Below are 24,394 nucleotides of genomic sequence, written 5' to 3'. Positions count from 1 at the left end.
AATCAGAAAATTTCCATATACTATTTTTTTTAGAAATTATACCTAATAGTATTCTAACTGTTGCAGATTGTTAACTTCTATTTATTATTCATAAGGCAGTTCTAAAATATCCTATTTTCTATGTTTAATGTTGGAAACCCACTTAAGAATATAGCTAACTAGGAGCAAATCTGCCCTATCCCCCTATAATTCCACAGAATGTAGTGATATTAGAAAGTTTGATTTTTCTTTCTTTTCAGAAATTATTTAAAGTAACAATCACAATCCCTTCCCTAAGCATGCAAAACTGACTGTTATTCAAGTCTGTGAATTAGTAGAGAAAAATAGAAATAATTTTAATGTAAATCCAGACACATTCTATATATATATTTCAACACTATAGTAAGTATAGTGTTCATCACATTGGGACCTCATCCCAACCAGTGCTTCCTTCCCATGTTTATACAGAAACAAATACTCAGAAGACAGTGTGACTGGAGGAAAGGTTACAAAAGGGTTATGGTTAGATGGTAGCCCATTGCATTGGAGGATGCTGAATTTCTTAAAAAGGAGAAACAGGTAACACCAAACTGATGCGAATAACACTATAGTTCCCCTTGGGTTGTACGGACATTAAAGTTTGAAATTTTCTGACAGGACACCTGGCATTTGAATGAGTGACTTCAGTGGGACAGATGGCAGGGGAGTTGAATAATCAGAGGGCTGATTAAAGAAGAAAATTCAGTAGGTGAAATTCAAACAACATCTACAAAAACAGAGGGTACAAGGGAAGGTTTGGGTGTGGAATACCGACTAGTATATTCTTGATCTCAGTGTCATCAATTTATGGTCTCTATCATTGTGATCATGGGACAAATCCTGAATATTTGTAATCTGAGGTCGTCAATCGGGCCACCGTATTCTGTACAACCTCCTCACTGATGGTGAATGATACTTGGAACCTCTAACTTTCAGTAGGACCTGGCTTTCAGTAGGGTCATTACATGGGGGTACAGGAAATCCACTGTGAGAAGAGAGGAGATACACATACATTGAGATATATAAGGAAATCTTTCAACCTGTAAATCACTTTGGTTAATATCATCATCCTAGTATTAAATCTTTCATTTATGAATATGACTGTCTTTACATATTTTTGTGTCTTCTATAATTTCCTTAAGCAACTTTTTGTAATTTTGATTTTACAAGTCTTTTGCCTCCTTAGTTAAGTTCTTCTTGAGTATTTTATTCATTTTCATGCTTTTGTAAATGGAATTCTTTTTATAAATTGCCCCCTCATATTGTTCTTTGTTAGCGTATAGTAATGTAATTGAGTTTTCTGTGTTGATTTTGTATCCTGCACCTTTGCTGAAATTGTTTATTAGTTCCAACACTTTGTTGTTTGATCTTTAGAGTTTTCTACATCTAAGATCATATCATCTTGGAACAGAGATAATTTTACATTTTTCTTGCCATTTTGCATGCATATTATTTCTTTTTCTTGTCTTACTACTATAACTGGAACTTGCAAAACTATGCTGACTACAAGTGTCAAACTCAGGCAAATTTTTCATATTACTGATCTTAAGGGGAAATGTTTTCAGTCTTTCAACATCCCAGTATGATGTTAGTTGTGGGTTTTTCATATATGGGTTTCATTATATTGAGGAAGATTTTTTCTCTTTCTTGATTATTAAGTTTTTTTTTTTAATCATGAAAAGGTGTTGAATTTTGTCAAGTGCTTTTTCCACATCAACTGAGATGATCGTGTGGTTTTTCCTTCATCGTATTAATGTGGTGTACTGCATTTACTAATTTTTTTCATGTTGAACAATCCTTACATTCTAAGAATGAATCACAGTTGGTCATGGTATAAATTGCGTTTTATTCTGCTGAATTCAATTTCTAGTATTTTTTGATAGTTTTTAATTCTCAAACCATATGGAGCATTTGTCTTTGATTTTATTTCTCATAGTATTTTTGTCTGGCTTTGTACGAAGGCAATGCGGGCCTCATAGAATGAGTTAGGAAGTGTTCCCTGCTCTTCAATGTTCTGCAAGAGTTAAGAATGATTGCTGTTCATTCTGCTTTAAAGGCTTTGTGGAATTTTCTAGTGAAGCAATCTGGCCTTTGGTTGTTCTTTGTTGGGAGGTTTTTGGTTACTGATTCACTCTCCTTAACAGTTATAGGTCTACTCAGATTTTCTATTCCTTCATGGTTCATTCTTCGTAGGTTCTGTGTTCCTAGGAATTTTCCATTTCATAAGGATTTCTAAATTTGTTGGCGTATAGTTGTTCATAGTACTCTTTTTTCTATCTTTTTAAAATCTGTCATATTATACTATCCATTATGAAAAGTGGTGTATTGAAGTTTCCAACTAGTTTTGTAGTGGTATCTATTTCTTCCTTCAATTCTGTAAATGTAGTTTTTATATATTTTGGATTTCTGATGTTTAGTACATATAAGTTTATAATTGTTCTATATTTTTGGTGGATTGACCCTTTTATGAATATACAATAACCATTTTTTGTCTCTTGTCACAAATTTTGTGTTAATTATTTTGTCTGTAACTGGTATATCCCACCAGCTCTCTTTTGGTTACTATATACATGGAATATCTTTTACCATTTTTCCCTTTCCCACTATTTGTGTCCTTAGAGCCAAAGTGATTATCTTATAGATGACATATATTTTTTTGCTTTTGTGTGGAAGATCAGCCCTGAGCTAAAATCCAATGCCAATCCTCCTCTTTTATATATATATATATATATATATATATATATATATATATATATATAAAATATATATATAAAAAATATATATATATATAATTTTTTTTTTTTTTGCTGAGGAAGATTGGCACTGGTCTTACATCTGTGCCCATCTTCCTCTACTTTGTATTGGATGCCACCACAGCATGGCTTGACAAGCGGTGTGTTGGTATGCGCCCGTGATCCTAACCTGTGAATCCTGGGCCACTGATGCAGAGCACGCTCACTTAACCACTACACCACCGGGCTGGCCCCTAGACAATATATTCTTGATCCTGTTTTTTTTTTTTTTTTTTTCCCCAATGCATTCTGCCAATCTATACCTTTTTGTTAGTGGAGTTTATTTACATGTAAATTAATCGCTGATAGGGAAAGACTTACATTGTATTTTTTTTCTGTATGACTTAAGTCCCTTATTTTCTCCATTACTATCTTCCTTTGTGTTTAGACGGTTTTTGAGAGTAAAGTGTTTTGATTCCCTTCTCAATTTCAATTGTGTACATTCTATTGTTATTTTCTTTGTGGTTATCATGAAGATTACAGATAATATGGTAAATTTATAATGATCTATTTTGAATTGATACCAATTTAACTGCAATGTCGTGCAAAACTCTACTCCTATACAGTTCTGTTCCATTCTCCTAACTATGTTATTGATGACACAAATTTCATCTTTATACATTGTGTACATATTAGTGTAGATGCTTAACTATTTTTACGCATTCAATTTTTAAATCTTATAGAATGAAAAGGTAGAGTTAAAAACCAAAATTATGAAAGTACATGACTTTATATTTGACCATAGATTTATTTTTCCCATAGGTCTTTATTTCTTCATACCGCTTTGAGTTACCACTTAGTGTCCTTTAATTGAACCTGAATGACTTCCTTTTCATTTCTTGTAGCAAAGCTCTAATGAGAACACTCTCTTTCTGCTTTTGTTTATATGAGATTGTCTTAATTACTCCCTTATTTGTAAAGGACATTTTTGCCTGATATGGAATCTTGGTTGACATTTTTTTTTTTAGCACTTAAAATATATAATTCCAACATCTTGTGTCATCCAAGGTTTCAGATGAGAAATCTGTTTATTATCTTATCCAGGATCCCTTGTACCTGATGAGTCATGTTTCCTTTGCTGTCCAAGATAGTCTCTTGTCTTTGTTTTATAATAGTTTAAATATAATGTATGTTGGTGCGGATATCTTAGAGGTTATCCTACTGGTAATTCTTTGAATTTCTTGGATTTGTTTATTTTTCATGTCTTACATCCAGTTTGGAGAGTTTTTGTTCATTATTTCTTCAAATAATCTCTCTGTCGGATTCTGTCTCTTTTCTCCTTCTGGGACTCTGATAATGTGTATATAGTTCACAGGAAGGTGTCCTATAAGTTCTTTAGGGTCTGTTCACATTTCTTCATTTTTTTCTTTCTGTTCTTTAGGCTCCATAATTTATATCATTTTTGATCTTATCATTAATTCTTTTATGAACACCTGACTTGTTTAGTTCTTTCTCAAATTTTTGCTGTAGCAATTTCAAGGTATATAAGACAGTTGTTTTAATACTCTTTATCTACTAAGTCCAACGCCTCTGCTTGTTCAGGAATGGTTTCTGCCAATTTTCTTTTCATTTTAGTCAATAATGGTTTTGGGTTGTTTTGTGTGTTTCTGTGTGTGTTTAATTGGGCATCTCTCCTATTCTTCACAGATTTGCTCTGTTCACTGACAATCCTTCACTTGTTAGCTTGGCATGCTCCTTGTCTTGGGATCTTCCCAACATGAAAGCTGAAGGTCTATTCAGTTCTTTTCTGAGCATGTATCTTTCCTGTCCTGTGTGTGAATTTTTTAATTCTCCTGAATACTTGTCTGCTTTTGGAATATCTTCACATCCAAAAAATACACACCCTAGGTTCTCCTCAGAGCTTCCTGTGGTCTCTTCTATGTCTTCACTCTTAATCTCTTGACCCTGGCATCTGTGCATGTATAGTCCCTGTGTAGGAACAATGATACACTCAAGCTATTTTACAGTTAAAGCTTAGAGTGAAGCGAAACAGACAGCAGTCTTTCAGGCAGCTTCCAAGTATTTTAGAACATTAAAAATATTATCTTCTATGATCACTCTGGTTTGAGAGAGGTAAGTGGGAACTGGGCTGATGCCTCTTACAGACCAAGCCTGCACTGTGCCAGGCAAGGAGAGGGGCAAGTGTGTGTAAAACACGATGAGATTTCCTACCACTTAGAATCTGGCTTTTTCCTACCTGGGTGTTCAGTTTATTGCTGTAGATCTTTGTTTGAATGTTTTCCAGACCTCCTATAAGGTTTTTTCAGTATTATCTGCTTGTTTCCTTATGTTTACATGAGAGAACTCAGAGCTCCCTAGTCCACCATTTTGCTAACATCAATCTATATGTTCAATTTTAAATGCCTTCATAATATCCTATTGTATAAATGCATCATAATTTCCCTAACTCATCAGAATTTATTGTAATTTAAGTTATTTCCAGGTTTTTCTTTCATGAATACTGTTCAGCAAGATAATAAATTACATAAAATATTCATCAATTCTTTGAGTAGTTACATCATGATAGTCATCAAAAAGTTATAACTGGATGAAATTTATACACGCTCTAAAATTCTGGTTTCATACTGCAAAAGATATATAAAAACTGTTAATAATTAATACTCCAATAATCACCTTGCCAAAATGTCTTTTTTGAGCACCCATTTCAAGATTGCATGCTTGTCAGAATGGGATATTCTTTTTATAAAGCAAACTAAAAGAAGCAAAAATAATTTACTGATGAGAAAGGTATAAAGGCAAATTATCTTTCAATTTGAAGCTTAAATTCTTAATGGAGGGTCAAATTTTTGAAAAATGTTCATTAATAATTCTTCTAAATTGTGTGTGCATGTGTGTGGTATAAGATAATTAATTGTTTCAAATGATGTATGATCAAGAAAGCGCTTCCTCATGGCAAAAACAGAAAAAGAGATTGGAATCTGGAGGTTTCTAGTCTAACAGCTGGTCAATAATTGCTCAGGAAATCTCTTGTAATAATTTATTAATATGGGGATCCTCAATGAAAAATTTACTGTACAAGAAATTAATGATTTCTTTGTCATTATGTAATAGTTTATTAAGATTCTTCTTTGATAAAACAAAACCAACAAGTTATCTGGATCCCGTTCTCTTCTCACTCCATGGCTTTTGTTTAACCTTGCTCCTTCTACAGTACGTCTGCTAAAAGCTGGACTGTGGACTCGAATGTTACCCTCCTGTTATTCATATAACCTGTGAGGGCAGAAGAATAAAGCAGAGTCTACTTAGAGAGAGAATCAACAGACAATGGATCCCAAAGTTTGGAGTGTGGAACTAAATGATGGCCACTTCATCCCTGTACTGGGATTTGGGACCTATGCACCTGAAGAGGTAAGAATAGTGGTCTTGGGTTAGAGCATTCAAAAGAAAATACACCTAGCATGAGTGGAAGCAGACTTGGGTTGTCAAGTCATTAAGTCCCTATGGGACTCTGGGAGGCTCACTTGGTTCTTGTAATGAGGCTAGAACTGTTCCTTTTACAAAGAGACAAAGTAGTGATGTTCACTCTGCGTCAGAGTCTGACTGTGCGATCACCTACGGATGATTGTGGGTTTTCATCAAGTTTACATCTATTTCCTAGGTTGGTAAAAGAAATGAAACTCAGCAGTCAAGAACACTGACTATCAGCTGCCTTGCTTTGAGGGAGGGTACATGGGAGTCGTTTCTCTTTATATTCCTGTTATTTTTCTTTTTTGTGAGGAAGATTACTCCTGAGCTAACATCCAATGCCAATCCACCTCTTTTTTTGCTGAGGAGATTGGCCCTGGGCTAACATCCATGCCCATCTTCCTCTATTTTGTAGGGGACGCTGTAACAGCATGCCTCGACAAGCGGTGAGTTAGTGCGCACCCGGGATCTGAACCTGCGAATCCTGGGCCGCCACAGCAGAGCACACACACTTAATCACAATGCCACTGGGCCGGCTGCACTCTTTATAGTTCTTAAATTCAAAAATTCTTTCCTCTCACCAAGAAGACATGATCCAGAGAAATATTTGCGGTAAAAGGTGCTGTAGACGTGGTGAATGACAAAGAATGGGAGAGAGTTGCTGTTCTGTTGTGGGGTAGCCTGCTGAGTACCAGGCAATAAATACTCCAGCTGTAGTGTGCCTCCTATGTCTCCTACAGCTTGCAAATTTAATCCAAATGGGAAGTATAATATCATTTAAGGGAATAAGCTACAGTCTTCCAGGACAAGGTTTTAATTCCTCATCCTTTTTAATGTATTTTTGAATGAAGCAAATAGGTAGAGTTGGACTTTGGACATAAGAGGGAACAAAAAGGACAAGAAACTAGACCGGAAACCAGAAGTTAGCCTTCCAATTTTGTCTTTAGACTAGTTGTATGACAAGGGACTAGTACTTGAACATCGTCTCACTTTTTCACATATGAAACAAAACGAAAAATTCAGAGACATTTTGGAGACAGGTGACAGGACTTGTTTACTTAGTAGTGCAAAGTGGGCTGAAGGAGAGGAAAAGGTCAAGGATATCACTGAAAATTCAACTTCCATAAACTTCTGAATGCCCCTCCACCTAAGGAAAGAGCATGACCAGCAGAGGGCAGTTAGACCAAGTATCTAGTTCCTCGCAATATCATTGAATAAAGAAAAATTCTGAAATACTTAAAAAGAAATAAAATATTATTCAGCCCTAAAACAGAGAGTAATCCTGCCATGTGCAAGCACATAGATGAACCTGGAGGACATTAGGCTAAGTGAAATAACCCAGATACAGAAAGACAAATACTGCATGATCCCACTTATATATGGACTTTAAAAACTCAAACTCATAGAAGCAGAGAATAGAGGAATGGTGACCAGGGGCTGGGGAAGGGGCAGTAGGGAAAATGGGAGGATGTTGCTCAAAGGTACAAACTGTCAGTTATAAGATGAATAAGTTCTGGAGAACTAATGTACCACATGGTGACTATAGTTAATAATAATCTATTCTATTCTTGAGATTTGCTAAGGGAGGAGACCTCAAGTATTCTCACCAGACACACGAAGTTAACTATGTGAAGTGATATGTATTTTAATTAGCTTTATTGAGGTACTCATTTCACAATGTGTATGTATATGAAAACATCACTTTGTACAACTTAAATATATATGTTTTCAACTTATATACTATTTTTATTTTATATACTATTTTATATACTATTTTAGTTCTGTGTGACAGAACTCTTAGAAGTGATCACCTTGTTTCTTTAGACTTCCTTCCATGTACCTTTTCCCATTGTTAATTTTGCTTAGTAACCTCTCACAATATAAATCATATCCATGAGTATAACTATATGCTGAGTCCCATGGTTCTTTCAGCAAATCACTGAAACTGGGGATGGTCTAGGGACTTTCAATGGTAGTGATGAAACATTGATTGCTCAGGATTGAAGGGGTTTCTGAAATGCCCCACTTTTATTACTTACCAGGAGAGACCAAGGCAAACCGCCATAGGTTCAGCACCACACATGGAAAACTAACCTAAGACATGAGGAAAAGTTGCTTCTTGGGAAGGTAAAAGTTGTGCCTTAGCTCTGTCTCAATCAGTAGATATCCGACTACTACCTTTGGTTGCTCATCTAGGTGCCTAAGAGCCAAGCTGTGGAGGACACCAAATTAGGTATAGATGCTGGGTTCCGCCATATCGATTGTGCTCATGCATACGGTAATGAAAAGGAAATTGGACTGGCTATCCAAAGCAAAATTGAAGATGGCACTGTGAAGAGAGAAGACCTATTCTGCAATTCAAAGGTGCTGTGTATGTGATGTGTGTGCATGCACAAGGGTGAACGTGATAGTGTGGACATGACAATTACATGATAGGACCAGTAGTTGTTTGGTGAATTGTGCTTATTGGTACAAACTCTTCATACCTATTCATGTATTAAATCTGGTGTCAAAAAATGATGACGGCTTTCTCATTATTGCTTTGTTCCAATTTTATGATTTTAAGGTAAAGTCTATTTACTTTTCTGAGACTCATACCATATCAGTGTGACTTAGTATGGACTGCTGAATCAGACAGAACTGTGATCAGATTATAGCTTTCCTTATCATCTGGGCAATTTACTACAATTTCTTAACCTTCTACATCTTACTTCTCACCTCCGTCAATAAAAAGGAGTAACATAAGAGGGACTTTGTGTATTAAAGAACGTGTAGCGATAGTGTCTTGAATTATGTTCAGCACATACTAATATGTTTGAAGCACTTTTTGCCTAGAGTTTTATAAACTAAAGCGATATTACTTATTCCCCATAAGATGGAACTTTTGATAGAACTAGGTTATCTTTGCGAACTGCTTTGTAAACTCCTTCAAAGAGAATTCAGATAATGGGGGTGGCTATTTTTTGAAAACACATTTTATCTCTTAGATCATCTATTTCCGTTGTTAGCAGAGGCACTGATGAGATATCCAAAAAAATAGAAGAGAGTCTATGGGTAAGTCAGATCAAAAAGGAATGACAGGAGGAAAAAGTATTTTTCCTCTGTGGTCATCAGTTTCCAACAAGTAGAAAATGTCTAATTCTTAGGTGAAACAAGAAAAACAAAACTGACAAAAAGTTTTAATCCAACACAACTTGCATTCTTTAACCTCTGCAGCTTTGGCTCACTTTCCTTCGACCAGAGTTGGTTCGACCAGCCTTGGAAAAGTCTCTGAAGGAACTTCAACTGGACTATGTTGATCTCTACATTATTCATTACCCAATGGCTCTGAAGGTTGGCAATTTGCATGGTCACACCAATTTTGCTTCTTGTGTCAGAATGTCTATCAACTTGCATGGATGACTGAATTAAGATTTTCCTTAGAAGTATGTAGAGATTATTATGCTAGAAAAGTATACCCATAATAATATTTCCTGATTAGCTCTTTATACTTTTTTGAATCCTTAAATTCCTTTCCACTCCTCCAAGAGAAAATAGTTCAACAATCTCAAGTCCTCTGTCTCAAAATCTTGAGGAAATGAAAATAGGCATGTTCAACATGCAGTCCTGACTGTGATTCCTGAGTCTCTTGGGGATGCCACAAACACAGTTTCACACAGTTCTGATTAGCAATGAAACTGTCTTACACTTGGTGTAATGAGTTGATTTCCTCTCTCATCATTTCAATTTTTGTGTGTGTGTGAGGAAGATCAGCCCTGAGCTAATGTCTGTTGCCAATCCTCCTCTTTTTTGCCGAGGAAGATTGGCCCTGGGCTAACATCCGTGCTCATCTTCCTCTACTTTATGTGGGATGCCAACACAGCATGGCTTGACAAGCGGTGCATTGGTGCTCACCCAGGATCTGAATCTGCAGACCCCAGGCCGCCAGAGTAGAGCACGCGCACTTAACCGCTATGCCACTGGTCTGGCCCCTCTCTCACCATTTCAAGTTGAAAGCAGATATGATGATAGTCCCTCTGGGTGAGTCTAAAACTAGCAGCCTTCTTAGGGACTTGCAAGAACTTGCCTACAGTATTGCCTAGCTTCACAATGGAATTTTGTAGACTGCACTTAACCATTAATGATTGTGTTATGTAGAATTCTTGATTTTAAGTTATAGACAGCTACTCAAGCTATCCTATTCAAAAGAGTTTATTGGACTGCGTAAATGAGTAGTCCAAGCCATGGATAGATTTAAGGATTTGGAGTAGTCTTCAGAAATACACACTTTTCCCTATCCCTTAACATTGCATTACTCTTGGTTTACTTTATTTTTGTCACAATATTTTCTATTGGTGGCAAATATGGCCTTGGGACAGTAAAAGATCACGGTCATTAACACTTGAGAATGTCTCTGGATCTTCCAATATCTATACTAATTGTGAAGAGAAACTCAAATGACACTATGTGGTTCATGTGCCTGCCCTTGTACCATTGAATATTCAGAGGGATAAGGAATTGTGATTGTCTAGCCTGGGTCAAGATTGTCATAGTTATTCTGGAAATAAATCCATGTAACCTACTGTCATTGCCAGTGCGAGGGAGGCATTTTGCAAGTGGAAAATATAGGCGGTAGATAAGGATAATCTAAGTCACTATGAGCCCCTTTAAGACCTAGGAAAATAGTATTTATTAAAACATAAAATAAGTGTAAGAGATGAGAGGAAGCCTGTCTCCTAAAGACATTCCTTAGAACTCCATATGCAAATCACTTTACAAATATTAGTATCCAGAATGTTACACCACCTACCTCATGGAAGTTTTGTGTCTTGGCCCTAGATATCCCTGGCAGCCTGGCTAAGTATGGAGAAATTATTTTGTGACATCACTAAAATGGCTGCCTCTATTTCAGCCGGGGGAGGAACTTTATCCAAAAGATGAACATGGAAAAGCAATATTTGACACAGTGGATCTTTGTGGCACTTGGCAGGTGAGTGCTTGGAGTAGGGAGCACAGAGTGGATGCTGGGAGAAGGAGAATCTGGTTCATTTCTTTCACTTGTGAGAATAGGCTATGCACCTTCATAAACTTTAAAAGAACAAATATGCTGTATTGGTGTGGAGGAAATCATTAGTGAAATGTTTACAGAGATAAATGGAGCAGAAGAATTTGGGACAATGAGGATAGGCATCTGTTTCCTTCAATGTGTAATACTCTCTCACATTGTTCTAAGCCGAAGACAGTAATTCTTAATCTCACTGTCACTACCTTCTTCCCCTGTTTAACTTACTACTTTTTCTCTTCTTGATTATCATGTCAATTGGCTTCATTGTCATTTCTTGACAGTTGTTCCTTTAACAGATTTTTCTTGCACTTATACTTGATCTATAGCCAACTGCACAAATGATTCTTCACCACCCGTTCCTCCCCAGGCCATGGAGAAGTGTAAGGATGCAGGACTGACCAAGTCCATCGGGGTGTCCAACTTTAACCGCAGGCAGCTGGAGATGATCCTGAACAAGCCAGGGCTCAAGTACAAGCCCGTCTGCAACCAGGTGAGCCCCCTTGGCCTCCTCTCCTTTCTGTTCTTCATCTCCTTCTTGCACTACTGCCAGATGTCTATTTCACCTCCCCTCCTATTTATCTTACCTTTATGGAACAGAAGATTCTAGAGAGCAGAGACTCTGTCTACATGGGTGTGCATAGAACCCATAGTTGTATCTTTGTTTTGTAAAGTCTTAATGCAAAAAGTAGTGAGACCCCAATATTAAGTTGTGCATAAAAATTTAGGGAAAGTAAAGGAGGTGACAGAGGCTTGGAATTCTTACCAGACATTAGAGGAAAGGTGACATTTCCCTGAGCTGTGAAGGATGTCCAGAGATAGGCTAGGTGACAGTGATTTGGGGGGAACTGTGTACAGAAAGGAAGGTATTGAAAACATGGAATGCATAGTAAATAATGAAAGATTGAAAATAAGATCAGGTAGGTGTCAGTGGTTTTTGTGTGGTTTGGATGTCTGAATCCTTTGTCTCAGTATCTCTGCTTTCACCAATCTTTGAATAGGAAGCAACGATACAAGAAAAGTGAACTGGAGACTTTGAAAGTCATCCAGGCTAGAGGGATGTTTTATGTTGATACTAATGGTGGGAAAAATCAACACTCAGGAACATTTAGCAGAAACGTAATGCAGACGTTGTGATTTACTCAGTCTTAGTCTGATTCTTCTCAATTTTTACACTTATATTAACTCTTCAACACATTATTCTATGTCTGCTTCTGTGCTGTTACTTTTTTTGTTCTATTTTTATTTTATTATATTAAGAACACTTAACATGAGATCTACCCTCTTAACAAATTCTGAAGCGTGCAACACAATACAATACAATATATTTAACTATGCAGACAATGTTATACAGCAGATCTCTAGAACTAATTGATCTTACAGAATTGAGACTTCATGGCCACAATTAGCAACTTCTGATTTCTCCCTCCTCCCATCCCCTGGCGACCACCATTATTTTCTGTGATTCTATGAGTTTGACTATTTTAGATTCCTCATATAACAGGTATCATGTAGACTTGTCCTTCTGTGAATGTCTTATTTAATTTACAATAATGTCATCAAGGTATAACTTGGGGTCAAGGAGTAAGCGTCTTTGATTGGAAAGTGTGGCTTATAACATTGAAGAATTTGACTTACCGTGTTATAGCACTATTGATATCCAATGATAAATGTTAAAACATTGATGTGATTCTAGCATTAGTTTTACTATCAATTTTTATTATGAAAATTTTCATACATTCAGAAAAGTTAAAAGTATGCTAGAGAACGTCCATGTTTTCCCTCCTATATTCAAAATGTTTCCCATTTTGCCACATTTCCAAATATATGTGTATATATATATATGGCTCTATCTGAATGCCTATATCTAATATTTTGCTGACTCTCTTCAAAGTAAGCTCTAGATATGACAATTCACCCCTACAGACATCAGAAAGCTTATTGTCCACTATCCAGTCCAGACTCAATCCTCATACTGTTTTCCCAATGTTTTTTATAGATCTTCTTCCTTCTAATAAGGAGCCAATTGCAGTCCACATATTACTCTTGGTCATGATTCTTAAGCTCTCCTAACCTAGAATGGTCACTCAGCCCCTTTATTACCATGACATACAAACAGATTTTTGTTGAATATTCTGGATTTATCCAATTGTTATTGTGTGATGTTAATTAACTTGTTTCCCTATTTCCAGTTTCTGTAAATTAGAAGTTAGATCAGAATGCCTTATTACATCAAGGTTAAACATTTTTGGCAAGAAAATGTCCTCTGCATGCTGTTTCCCTCAAATGGAACTGTAGTAGGAAGCCTGTCATGACAAGTTGTCCCACTATGAGAGATGTTAGCTTTGTTCTCTTTGTTCAGCTAGTGGTAGCCAAGTCTTTTCTTTGTAAATGTGTCTTTTCCCCTTTGAAATTACCTAGCAATCTGCTGGATGATAATTGTCATCAGAGGAAGTCATATTGCCCCCAGGTTTTCACATAATGGTTGAGTATCCATCAATGATTTTACCCTGAATCTGCAATGTCATTGGTATTTGTTAACAATAATTTTCTATTTTAAACACTCTTTACAATTTTCTTACCTAAATGTTTTATTGTAAAAAGAACATTTCCTCATCAAGTCAGGATAAACTACAATTATTCTTATAAGGCAGGGTAGAAGCTTAATTTCTTCCCTTTAATTATCAGTGTTCTGAGAAAGCATTTACTGTAATAATCACCATCAGTGGGAACGATTATTTTTGTTCTCTCTCTATCTCTGTCTCTGTCTTTCTCTCTCATCACTATGGACTCATGGATTTTTATTTACTCTATGTGTAATAGTTGCTTTTAGTCATCATTCCCTTTGATGCTGAAATGCACCCAAATGTCAACAGTGGGATCCCATCACACTGGTTCTTTTGTCCTTTAGACATCCCTTCATGAATATTTGAGGAATCTCTTACTTTTTGGCACAATTTGACATCTGAAGCTCAAACAGTTCTCTTCCTGTCCCAGATGTGGAATTACTCATGTCTCCTTGTAGTGTACAATGTTGTTGTGTAACCAAGATCTGATCTGTAGAGTCACTTGTTCTCAGGGATGTAATTTTTTTCTTTTTTACCCTTTTAGAGAAAAGAGATATAATATTTATTTTTTTTAAAAAAATCATTACTTGGGGCCGGCCCAGTGGCATAATGGTTCAGTTCACACACTCTGCTTCAGTCACCTGGGATTCGCAGGTTCAGATCCCAGGGACGGACCTATGCACTGCGCATCAAGATGTGCTGTAGCAGGCATCCCACACACAAAGTAGAGGAAGATGGGCATGGATGTTAGCCCAGGGCTAATCTATGTCAGCAAAAAAAAAAAAAAACATTACTTGATTTTGCTATTTGCAGGTTTACTTTAATATTACACATTTTTTTATTCAGCTTTTCTTTCCTTTAACCTTTCTGTTCCATGTTCATCTTGCTGTTTCATATAATCTGACACTTTTTAATCTTGGCATTCTGCAGGTGGAATGTCATCCTTATCTCAACCAGAGCAAACTGCTGGATTTCTGCAAATCAAAAGATATTGTCCTAGTTGCCTATGGTGCTTTGGGAACCCAACGTCCGAAACAATGGTAATGAAGACAACAGGGAATTTAGCTAAAACACTATTTTTGATGAAATATTTGTAATAATACCATACTCAGTTTCCTTCAATTAACTCTCAACTGGTTTCAGGGAGAGAGGGGATGGATGGATGAAATCCTTCCCCTTTATCATTCCGTCACCCAGCCAATACTTTTACATTATATATGTCTGGCTTTAGAATAATCAATAACAAATCCCTGCATTAAAATACATGCAATCCAAAAATTTAGGCAAAAGATGTAAGCTTAAGTCATGATTTAAATATTTATTAACTAACATATTTCTACTAATAGATTCTCTAAGCCTCACTTACTTTATGTCTAAAATCAGGATAATATTATGTAATTCACAGGTTTATCATGATAGAAAAAATCACAACCTGAAACATTTTTGTAAACTTCTATAGAAATATTGTACACTGTAAGTAACGATAAAATGAATAGTTCTCATTTGGGGACTACTCAATAATTATCAATATCTTAGAAAAGTTAAAATAAAACTATCCCAGTTTTTTTCCTTTCTGTTTCTCCTCTCATACTCTGGTTCTTACTTTGAGGGCTATGATCAGAGAAGAAAAACAGCCACTGAGAAGTAAAAGAGAAAAAAATCCATGATTTGGAAGCATAGGGCTGAACTCAAGCATGCATCAAAATGACTGGGGGGCTTGTAAACACAGATTTCTGGGTGCCATACGAGAGTTTCTGAATCAGTCGGTTTGGGGTGAAGCCATGGAATTTGCCTTCCTAACAACTTCCCAGATAATAGCAATGCTTCTGGCCCAGGGACTACCTTTGAGAAGCACTGGTCTAGAGTGTACTTACTGGATCTGTTTAGGAAGCCTCCTAACAAACTGAATACTGAGTCTCAAGTCTTCAACATTTCTGCATTGCCTTCCAGGGTGGACCAGAGCTCCCCGGTTCTCTTGGAAGATCCAGTTCTTTGTGCCATGGCAAAAAAGTATGAGCGAACTCCAGCTCTGATTGCTCTTCGCTACCAGATACAGCGTGGGGTTGTGGTCGTGGCCAAGAGTATCAATGAGAAGCAGATGAAGGAGAACATGCAGGTGATGAGTGAGGCTATAGGCATGGGGCTGTAAAGAATATCCTTCACATGTCTTCTTCTTTGTAAGGCTATCAAGAAATTTTGATCCCAGATGAGTTACCTGTTATTTCTCAAGCATGTATGTGTATTATGTGTATTCCCACTGGTTTTCTCCTACTGTGGCAACAAGAAAGGCAGCATGGCTGGATAGAATTCAGATTGCACAGAAAACAGAGATTATAGTTTCCACATTGTCTGCCATGTACTCTGTTGCATTGTGCAAATGTCATCTCATTTTCTTCATTCCAAAATGATGAAATTGAATTGTGATTTTCTTTGTTTGAGATGTTCTAACAAAGTATCACAGACGGGTGTCTGATGAAAAACAGAAATTTTTTTCTCACAGTTATAGAGGCTGGAAGTCTGAGATCAGGGTCTCAGCATGGTGTGTGATGGCTCTCTTCTTGGTCACAGACTTCTCCCTGTTTTCTCTCATAGTAGAAGGGGCAAGGGAGCTCTTTCAGGTCTCTTTTATAAGTGCATTAATCTCATTCATGAGGACTTGACCATCACGACCTCATCACCAAAGGCCCCTCTTTCTAAAACCATCATCAGAGGGGCTAGGATTCCAACATAGGAATTTTGGGGGCACATAAACATCAGACTGTAGCAGGGATCTCCAGTCTCCAAATTTCTGTGGTTTTAGTCTGCATTTCCCTGAACAGTAATGTACTTTCATTTTGATGTATTCATTGTCATTGAGTTTCCACTTTTTTGAAGTGCCTGTTGAAGTCTTTGTCCTTTTTGTTAAGCTGTCTGTCTTTTTATTTACATATAGAGATATCATTTTATACAATTTGCCTTAGCTTCATAACAAACTATTTCCAATTTAGAGGTTTACTACAAAGCCATTTATTTAGCACATGATTCTGTGGTTTGACTGATAGCCTGGGCTCGTCTAAGCAATTTTCTTGGCTGGGCTATCTCGTGTATTTGCAGTTAAATCAGATCAACCAGGCAGCTCTGCTCTGATTTGGCTATTTGTCAGAGGTACATAAACTTTGTCCCATATAATTTTTCATATAGTTGGCAAGACTATAGCCAACTAACCTGTTTTCATCTCATCACAGTGACACAATCCCAAAGGAGAGAGTGGATACTTTCAAAGCCTTTTTGTGTCTAGGCTCAGAACAGACTCACCACTGCTTCTGGCAAATTGTCTTGTCCAGTGCAAGTTACAGGCCAAGCCAGATTCAAGAGGTAGAGAATCTTGAAAAAGTGTTTTTCTCTTTTCATTTATTCAAAAAAATCAAAAAATTGATTTTTAATACAATGTGAAAGTGGAACCAAATATAGATATGTTTCAATGGAAAATCAAATGTGCATATTTTCATACAGATTTTCATTATCATCTCTGTCATATATTGAATGTCCCTCAGTCCATTTAAGGCCTCTCTTCTATTCAACTACTTACTTTTCTGTATTATCTAATTATAATGGAAAATAAGCCGTGCTTTTCAGAAAAGTAAAATTTTTTCTCCATTACTTTTTCTTCTTTAAGAATGTCTTGACTATTCTTGACTAGTTGTTCTTTTATGTAAAATATACTATCACTTCTCAACTCTCATGAAAAACAAGAGTGTAAGTCTTTGGTACATATTGCGTTGAAACTGTATATCAATTTGGAGAAAATTGGCATCTTTACAATATTGAGACTTCCAATGCGTAATTATGCTATGAGAATTTATATACATAGGTGTTCTTTATATATTTATAATAAATTTCATAACTTTCTCCACAAAGGCATTTACATAATCCTTTGTTAGATTTATTCATAGATAACTAGTATTTGTGTGTGTGTGTGAGGAAGATCAGCCCTGAATTAACATCCATGCCAATCCTCCTCTTTTTGCTGAGGAAGACTGGTCCTGGGCTAACATCTGTGACCGTCTTCCTCTACTTTATATGGGACGCCACCACAGCATGGCCTGACAAGTGGTGCATCTGTGCGCGCCCAGGATCCAAACCCGGGGCCACCAGCAGTGGAGAGCGCCCACTTAACCACCATGCCATGGGGGTCGGCCCTGATAACTAGTATGTTTGATATTATTTTGGAAACTATTTCCTAACTTTCTATTGTGAAGATTTTCAAATGTACAGAAAAGTTGAAAAAATAATGCAATAAATGCCTTACTTGGATTCATCAATTGTGAAATTGTTGACATTGTGCCGGCTATCTATCTATCTATCTATCTATCTATTTACCTACCTATCTATCATCTATCTCTCTATCTTCTCTATCTACCACTATCTTGGAGTGATACTATGGATTGATGGATTTATTTGGTTCAACACATTAGCCATTACTGACATTCTTTTTGAAGCTAAAAGTGTCCCACATTTAGAGAGTGATATGCTCTTCAAACCAGTTTCTATGATCTTTGAACATGACATCATTAGGATTTGGAGAATTATTGGTTTAAATTATCTCCAAAATTTTTTTTCACATTCTAACTGTTCATTGATGGCATATAGAAATCCATCTGTGTTATTCAAAATCTCTAAATTATGTGTTGTATTTTTACAATTCATCTCTAGATTATTCGGGATCTTCTAAGTACACTACACTATCGCTTTGAACAATGTCAGCTTTGTTCCCTCAGCTTTTTAAAAAGTTTTCCTTTTTGTCTGTTGTCTTGTACAGTTTCAATATATTATATCTAGGGTTGGATTTCTATTTAATTTCTGCCTGATATTTATTACCACTTGAATATTTCACTTGATGTCGTTAAAAACTTTAGGAAACATCTAAGACATTTTGGTATTGCCTGTCTACTATTCAGTCTGATTTGATTGGATTTTCCAGATTGGCAATCATGCAATCTAGAAATCATAAAAATCTTTCTACTTCTGTCATAGGTGTTTGAATTTCAGTTGACTTCAGAGGACATGAAAGTCCTAGATGGCCTAAACCGAAATCTTCGATATCTTCCTGGTCTCATGTAAGTGACTTTCGTAAATATGTCTGCCTCAATTCATTTGAGGATAATATGTGTTTGATGATGTTAAAATTTACATCCATACCAGGAAGACAGAGGCCAGTTTGAGTCAGGGATGAGACAGGAGATTTCTGGAATCTCATCCCAGACTCACTCCAGAGCTTTGTTCACTGAGACAACAACATTGTGAGTGGACCAGGGTCAGCTTGGACTTACACACATACGTCGTGTACCCATCATTCCATGTAACTTTCCGACAACCTCGATATCATTGCTGGCTCTACATCTTCCATGTAGGCCTCCCATTTCTATGACAATATAGTGGACGCACACTGTGGATATGACCAGTGTAGCCTAAATCAATGTTTTCAAAATTTATTTGTCATCTTTTTCTCGCAACTTTTCAACTCATTATCAAGTAAAAGCTTCTTCATCAAGCTTGTGTTCCACACCAGAAATTCCCTTTTCCCCAATATGGGACCCTCATGAGATCGTGGCAAGTTTATGTCCTTCATAAGTTCCCAAATTTCTCCCTTACCATTCATTGCATGTTTGTTCAGGACCCAAATACTGCATTTCCTTCTTGAAAGCCTGGCCTTGTGGGGTCCATCAGAATTCTTGGTTTAGATTTTCTGAAATACGGAGATCTCAATGCAGAGGATAGAGTTTTCAGGAAGAGAGATTTAAACCAAAGGAGTGTGGAGGCAAAAGGACCATTCTAGGAGAAAATTTAGAGCCTCCAAAAGATCTTTAGTATTTTTTAATGTTCTAAGGTTCTGGAATTTTGTGAAAAGGCCTTCATTATAAATGAGGGAAAGGGAGGAATGCACATTCCTTTTGTCTGTGAGAATTTCAATTTATAATAGTAATTAATACATGTGATAATGTATGGAAAAGGATTAGCATCATGGCAAATTGTAAATATTCAATAGTTGGTAGATATATTATTTTCCTTGCTGATATATTTATTAATATAGAGACCAGGGAAGAATAAGAAAAGGAAATATTTCAGAGAGAAAGAGAGAGTGGTAATCAATCAGTAATCCTTACAGTTAGTTAGAGATTTTAATAATAGTCGAGCATTTTTCTATCACTTTCTATTTTGGGTTTTTACTGAATAGATTTCTCCTTACTGTACAGTAAGCTCCTTGGAAATGGGACACAATTTATATGTGACATTCTTTCCATTTCTGGATCTAACTGGATGTGTCGTATGTGGTAGGCAGTTAGTAAATTGTTAATATATTAAAAAATGGAAGTGAATTGCATTCAGTACCAGGTGTCACCTAAAGTATTTACTAGTGCTAAGCATGTGGCTGGACTTGTCGTGTGCAAAATAAGGCAGAATCAGTCTCTTCTTCCACTGAGGATTTGACATAAGAAAGGACAGGTTCTCTTGTTGCTTTATAGACAGATGTACCTAAGGAGAGGAACATATTTGAATATTTGACTCTGCATCTTATGTGCGTTAAGTTCTGGGCAGGGAATACCATTTCAATAGTTTAATTATTATTATTATTTTTAAATTATTGTAAAGTCACGTTTGTGAAAGAAACAAAGGCAGACTTCACATCCAGTCAGGAAATAAAATGTTCAACTTTACCCTACTGACAGCTTTATAGAAATCACTTCTTTACTACCCTAGACACAGAGTCATTGAACCCATATATGCATTGTTCTTTCTCATTTCAGTGTTGCTGACCACCCTGAGTATCCATTTTCTGATGAATATTGACCTAATGACCTTTGTCCTGACTTCTACCAGAGACTCCACATGTGGATAATGAGGCAGGAAATGTCTCAGATGTTTGTGATTAGACATGTCAGCATGGGTTCCATCCATGCTGGTTAAGAACTCTTACTCACCTAGACTTAAGTCCACAGCTCAGGAGGAAAGGCACTCCATTTTTGTCACTTTTGGTAAAAATTAAAGATTTTTTCCCTATAAATCTCTTACATACTCCAGTCTGTTTTGTATACTTTCTTTCTTTCTGACTCATGAGAGCCAAACACTGATTTGCATAGAGTTTGATGTAGGGACTGTGGTAGGGGATATAATAACACCAATTTTATAGATATTTCTGTAGTGGAGTGGGTAAAGTTTTCATACTCTAGGGATGTACTAGTTATCAGGTATTTATCAGTCAGTGTTCCTTCAACTTCAATTTGTCTGTAAGGAGAGGCACCTGTTGCAAGGATGACCAGCAGTGCAAACATTCCTTTCCATCAAAGCTCTAGGAAATCCCGGAATGAAGTACCCGTATGGCAGGACTGGCCCAGGAGATGGGAGGGGAAGCAGCCTGGAAGGATAATTAGGCCTCAGACATACAGAAGTTTTAGGAGGATGGAGTTGATCACGTATCTGTTTGAGAACCTTTGGAAAATGAATCTTTGCTGTTTCTATCCTGCACATATTAAAAAAAAAAAAAAATTCCACAGTATTTTACCAAAGTGTCAGAGCTAAGAGTCAGGATTAGATGGCCATGTGTGTCCAGGTAACAGTAAGGAGCTTGCTGGGTTGTATTTGGGCAAGAATTCAAAGAAACAACTGACAGATCAAATCACCCAGAAGATTAACTCCGTGTCTATCAAAGTTTATCATGTTAAAAAAAAAAATTAAGTTAGTATACTTGACCTTTTATATGATTCAAGCACAAAGCAAGGCACTCTCACAAATACAAAACACAAAATATTCCTAAGTGATTAATATTTTCTATGAAGCCAATATTAATATGGCAAATACATTCGGTAATTCCAATTCTCCAAAATTTTCAAACACCATTGGAAAATATATACACAAAATAGCACAACAACATTTAACTTTTAGGAACATCATTTATAAAAAAAAATACCTTTATTTTATATAATTTTAGTGGTACAAACTTAGTGACGTGATGGTAGAGAAATAAATTTTATCAGATAAGTTTGGTAAAATATGGCACTATCATGGACCAAACAGGGACAATAAAAGCTTTGAGACTGACAGTTGTTCTGGACCAGGGTACACTTTCTAACACCTGTACCTGCAACTATTGCTTCCTCTCACGACCACATTCACCTGTCATAACAGCGCTTTCTAAAGCCATGCTCTTCAACTGGGAGCAAACCAACAAGCTGTGTAACCCAGGGTCTTTCCTAAAACAATTCCTCCTTTGAATTAGAGAAGGTGATATATGTCCTCAGATTTTAGTTCACATTTGTATCACTATAGAAAACCTTATGTTGTTAAGACCTAGTTCATAATCATTGGGATTGAATCCTTTCAACGGGCTGAAATTGCACCTCTTTTTTTTATCATTCTTCCTTGGACTTTTTTTTAGTCAATTGATTAAAATTCATCTTGAAGGGTTGCTACCCTTGGAAGATCAGTTTATATGACAAATGTAGCCAAGCGAACTTCCTTAGTCTGCTTCAGTCAGGAAAAAGATAAGAAGATGCAAAGGCTGAAGAAACTATGTTGTCTAATTCAGAACGGTTCACAAAGGAGGGCCAAATTTTAATAATTTTTAAAGAGCTAGACGTCCAGTTTCCGGTCTCAAAGGTAAAGACCTCGGAAGTCAAGTCTTCCACCCTCATAACAAGAAAAACGATAAACAAACTAAGAATCAACAACTTTCTTTATATCCATCAGAAAATTGAAGTCACGGCAAATTGCAGACCTTAAAATTGGAGAGATATGTGGATACAGAGAATTGTGACTTACTGGGAACAGGAGAATAACGAAGTGAGTGGACTGATATTACTCAGTTTCAAGGCTCACTAGAAAATTTCAGCAATCAAGACAGTGTGTTATTGGTGAAACTGATCAATGGAACCAAATACAGACCCCAGAAATAGACCCACTGAAGTAGAGTTAACTGATCTTTGAGAAAAGAGAGAAGGCGATGCAGTGAGGAAAGAATAGTGTTTTCAGCAAATGGTGCTGGAACAGCTAGACATCCACATGCAAAAAATAAATCTAGATTCAGATAATACACCTTTCTCAAAAGTTTACACAAAATAGATTATCGACCTAAAAATAAAATGCAAGACTGTAAAACTCTATAAGATACCATAGGTGAAAATCTAGGTGACCTTCGGCATTGTGACGACTTTTTAGATACAACATCAATTGCCCAATACATGTAAGAAGAAAATTGTTAGACTTCCTTAAAAATAAAAAATAAAAAAACATCTGCTTGTGAAAGACTCTGTAAAGGGAATGAAAATACAAACTACAGACTATGAAAAACTACCTATGAAATTCTGTCTAATAGGATCAATATCCAAATATACAAAGAACACATAAAACATCTTAGTAAGAAAACGAACAACCCAATTTGAAAAGGAACAAAAGATTTGAACAGACACATCACCAAAGAAAATACAGAGATGGCAAATAAGAATACGAAAATTTGATCAACATCATTTGTCTTTATGGAATTGCAAATTAAAAAAAGAAAAGGAGAGCCAGAGATACCACTACACATCTATTAGAATGGTCAAAATCCAAAACAGTGACAACTTCAAATGCTGGTGAGGATGTGGATAATAGGAATTTCACTTTATTGCGGGTGGGAATGCAAAATGGTACAGCCCCCTTAGAAGACAGTTTGGCAGTGTGTTACAAAACTAAACATACTTTAACTATATGATCCAGCAATTGTTCTCCCTGGTATTTACCGAAAGGAGTTGAAATCTTGTGTCCACACAAAAGCCTTTACACAGATGTTTATAACAGATTTTAATACCTGCCAAATTATGTATAGAGGATCGTGGGATATGGATACATACTTGTATCCATTAAGTAGAATCTTATTCAGTGATAAGAGGAAATGAATTATCAAGTCATGAAAAAATATGGAGGACACTTCAATGCATATTACTAAGTGAAAAAAGCCAGTCTTAAAAGGCCACATACTGTATGATTCCAACTATATCACATTCTGGAAAAAGAAAAACTAGGAGACAGCAGAAAGATCAAGGTTGCCAGGGGTTTGGAGGAAGAGAGAAAGGGAAGGATGGATAAGAGGAGCACAGAGGATTTTTAGGGTGATGAAACTATTCTGTATGTAGACAGTAATGGTGAATACACATCAATATGCATTTTTCAATATTCATAGAGCTGTACAATGCAGAGGAACCCTAATGTAAACCATTGACCTTAATTGATAGTGATGTATCAATATTGGCTCATCAGTTGTCACGTATCTCTGAGTAATGGCATGTTTCTAACAATAGGAAAAATGAGGGAGGGGGGAAAGGAGGTCAGATGAGAACTCTCCGTACTTCATTTGAAATTTTCTGCAAATCCAAAAATATTCTAAAACATAAAGTTTATTAATAAACATAAAAAATATCTGTTCCAATTATTATTCCTTCTAATAGTTTATTTCTGTTAATTAATAAAAAAATTGTTAGCACCTGCTAACAGATTTTGTGACTGTCTCATGACACAACTGTTAAAGGATCTGATAC

At 36.3% G+C, this 24,394-nt stretch overlaps 1 protein-coding gene across 2 annotated transcripts; it reads left to right on the top strand.

The window, feature by feature from the left end:
* Nucleotides 1-529: 529 nt before the first annotated feature.
* On the top strand, nt 530-20,672 carry LOC131398918 (aldo-keto reductase family 1 member C23-like protein). 2 transcript variants are annotated; one of them, XM_058532835.1, is made up of 10 exons: nt 530-558; nt 6,116-6,179; nt 8,433-8,600; nt 9,453-9,569; nt 11,128-11,205; nt 11,648-11,770; nt 14,775-14,884; nt 15,795-15,960; nt 18,858-18,940; nt 20,630-20,672. In XM_058532835.1, exons 1-10 carry the CDS (start codon nt 530-532, stop codon nt 20,670-20,672), a joined length of 981 nt encoding a protein of 326 aa, XP_058388818.1. The 2 variants fall into 2 exon arrangements, with proteins under 2 accessions (XP_058388818.1, XP_058388817.1); XM_058532834.1 differs by lacking the exon at nt 530-558 and adding an exon at nt 4,903-4,952 and having other exon boundaries at nt 6,080-6,179.
* Nucleotides 20,673-24,394: the final 3,722 nt, after the last annotated feature.

The sequence above is a fragment of the Diceros bicornis genome, chromosome 36 (assembly GCF_020826845.1).
Source record: "Diceros bicornis minor isolate mBicDic1 chromosome 36, mDicBic1.mat.cur, whole genome shotgun sequence".
NCBI lineage: Eukaryota > Metazoa > Chordata > Mammalia > Perissodactyla > Rhinocerotidae > Diceros > Diceros bicornis.
The sequence above is the reverse complement of the archived record's forward strand: the minus strand, read 5'-3'. Positions and strand labels throughout refer to the sequence as shown.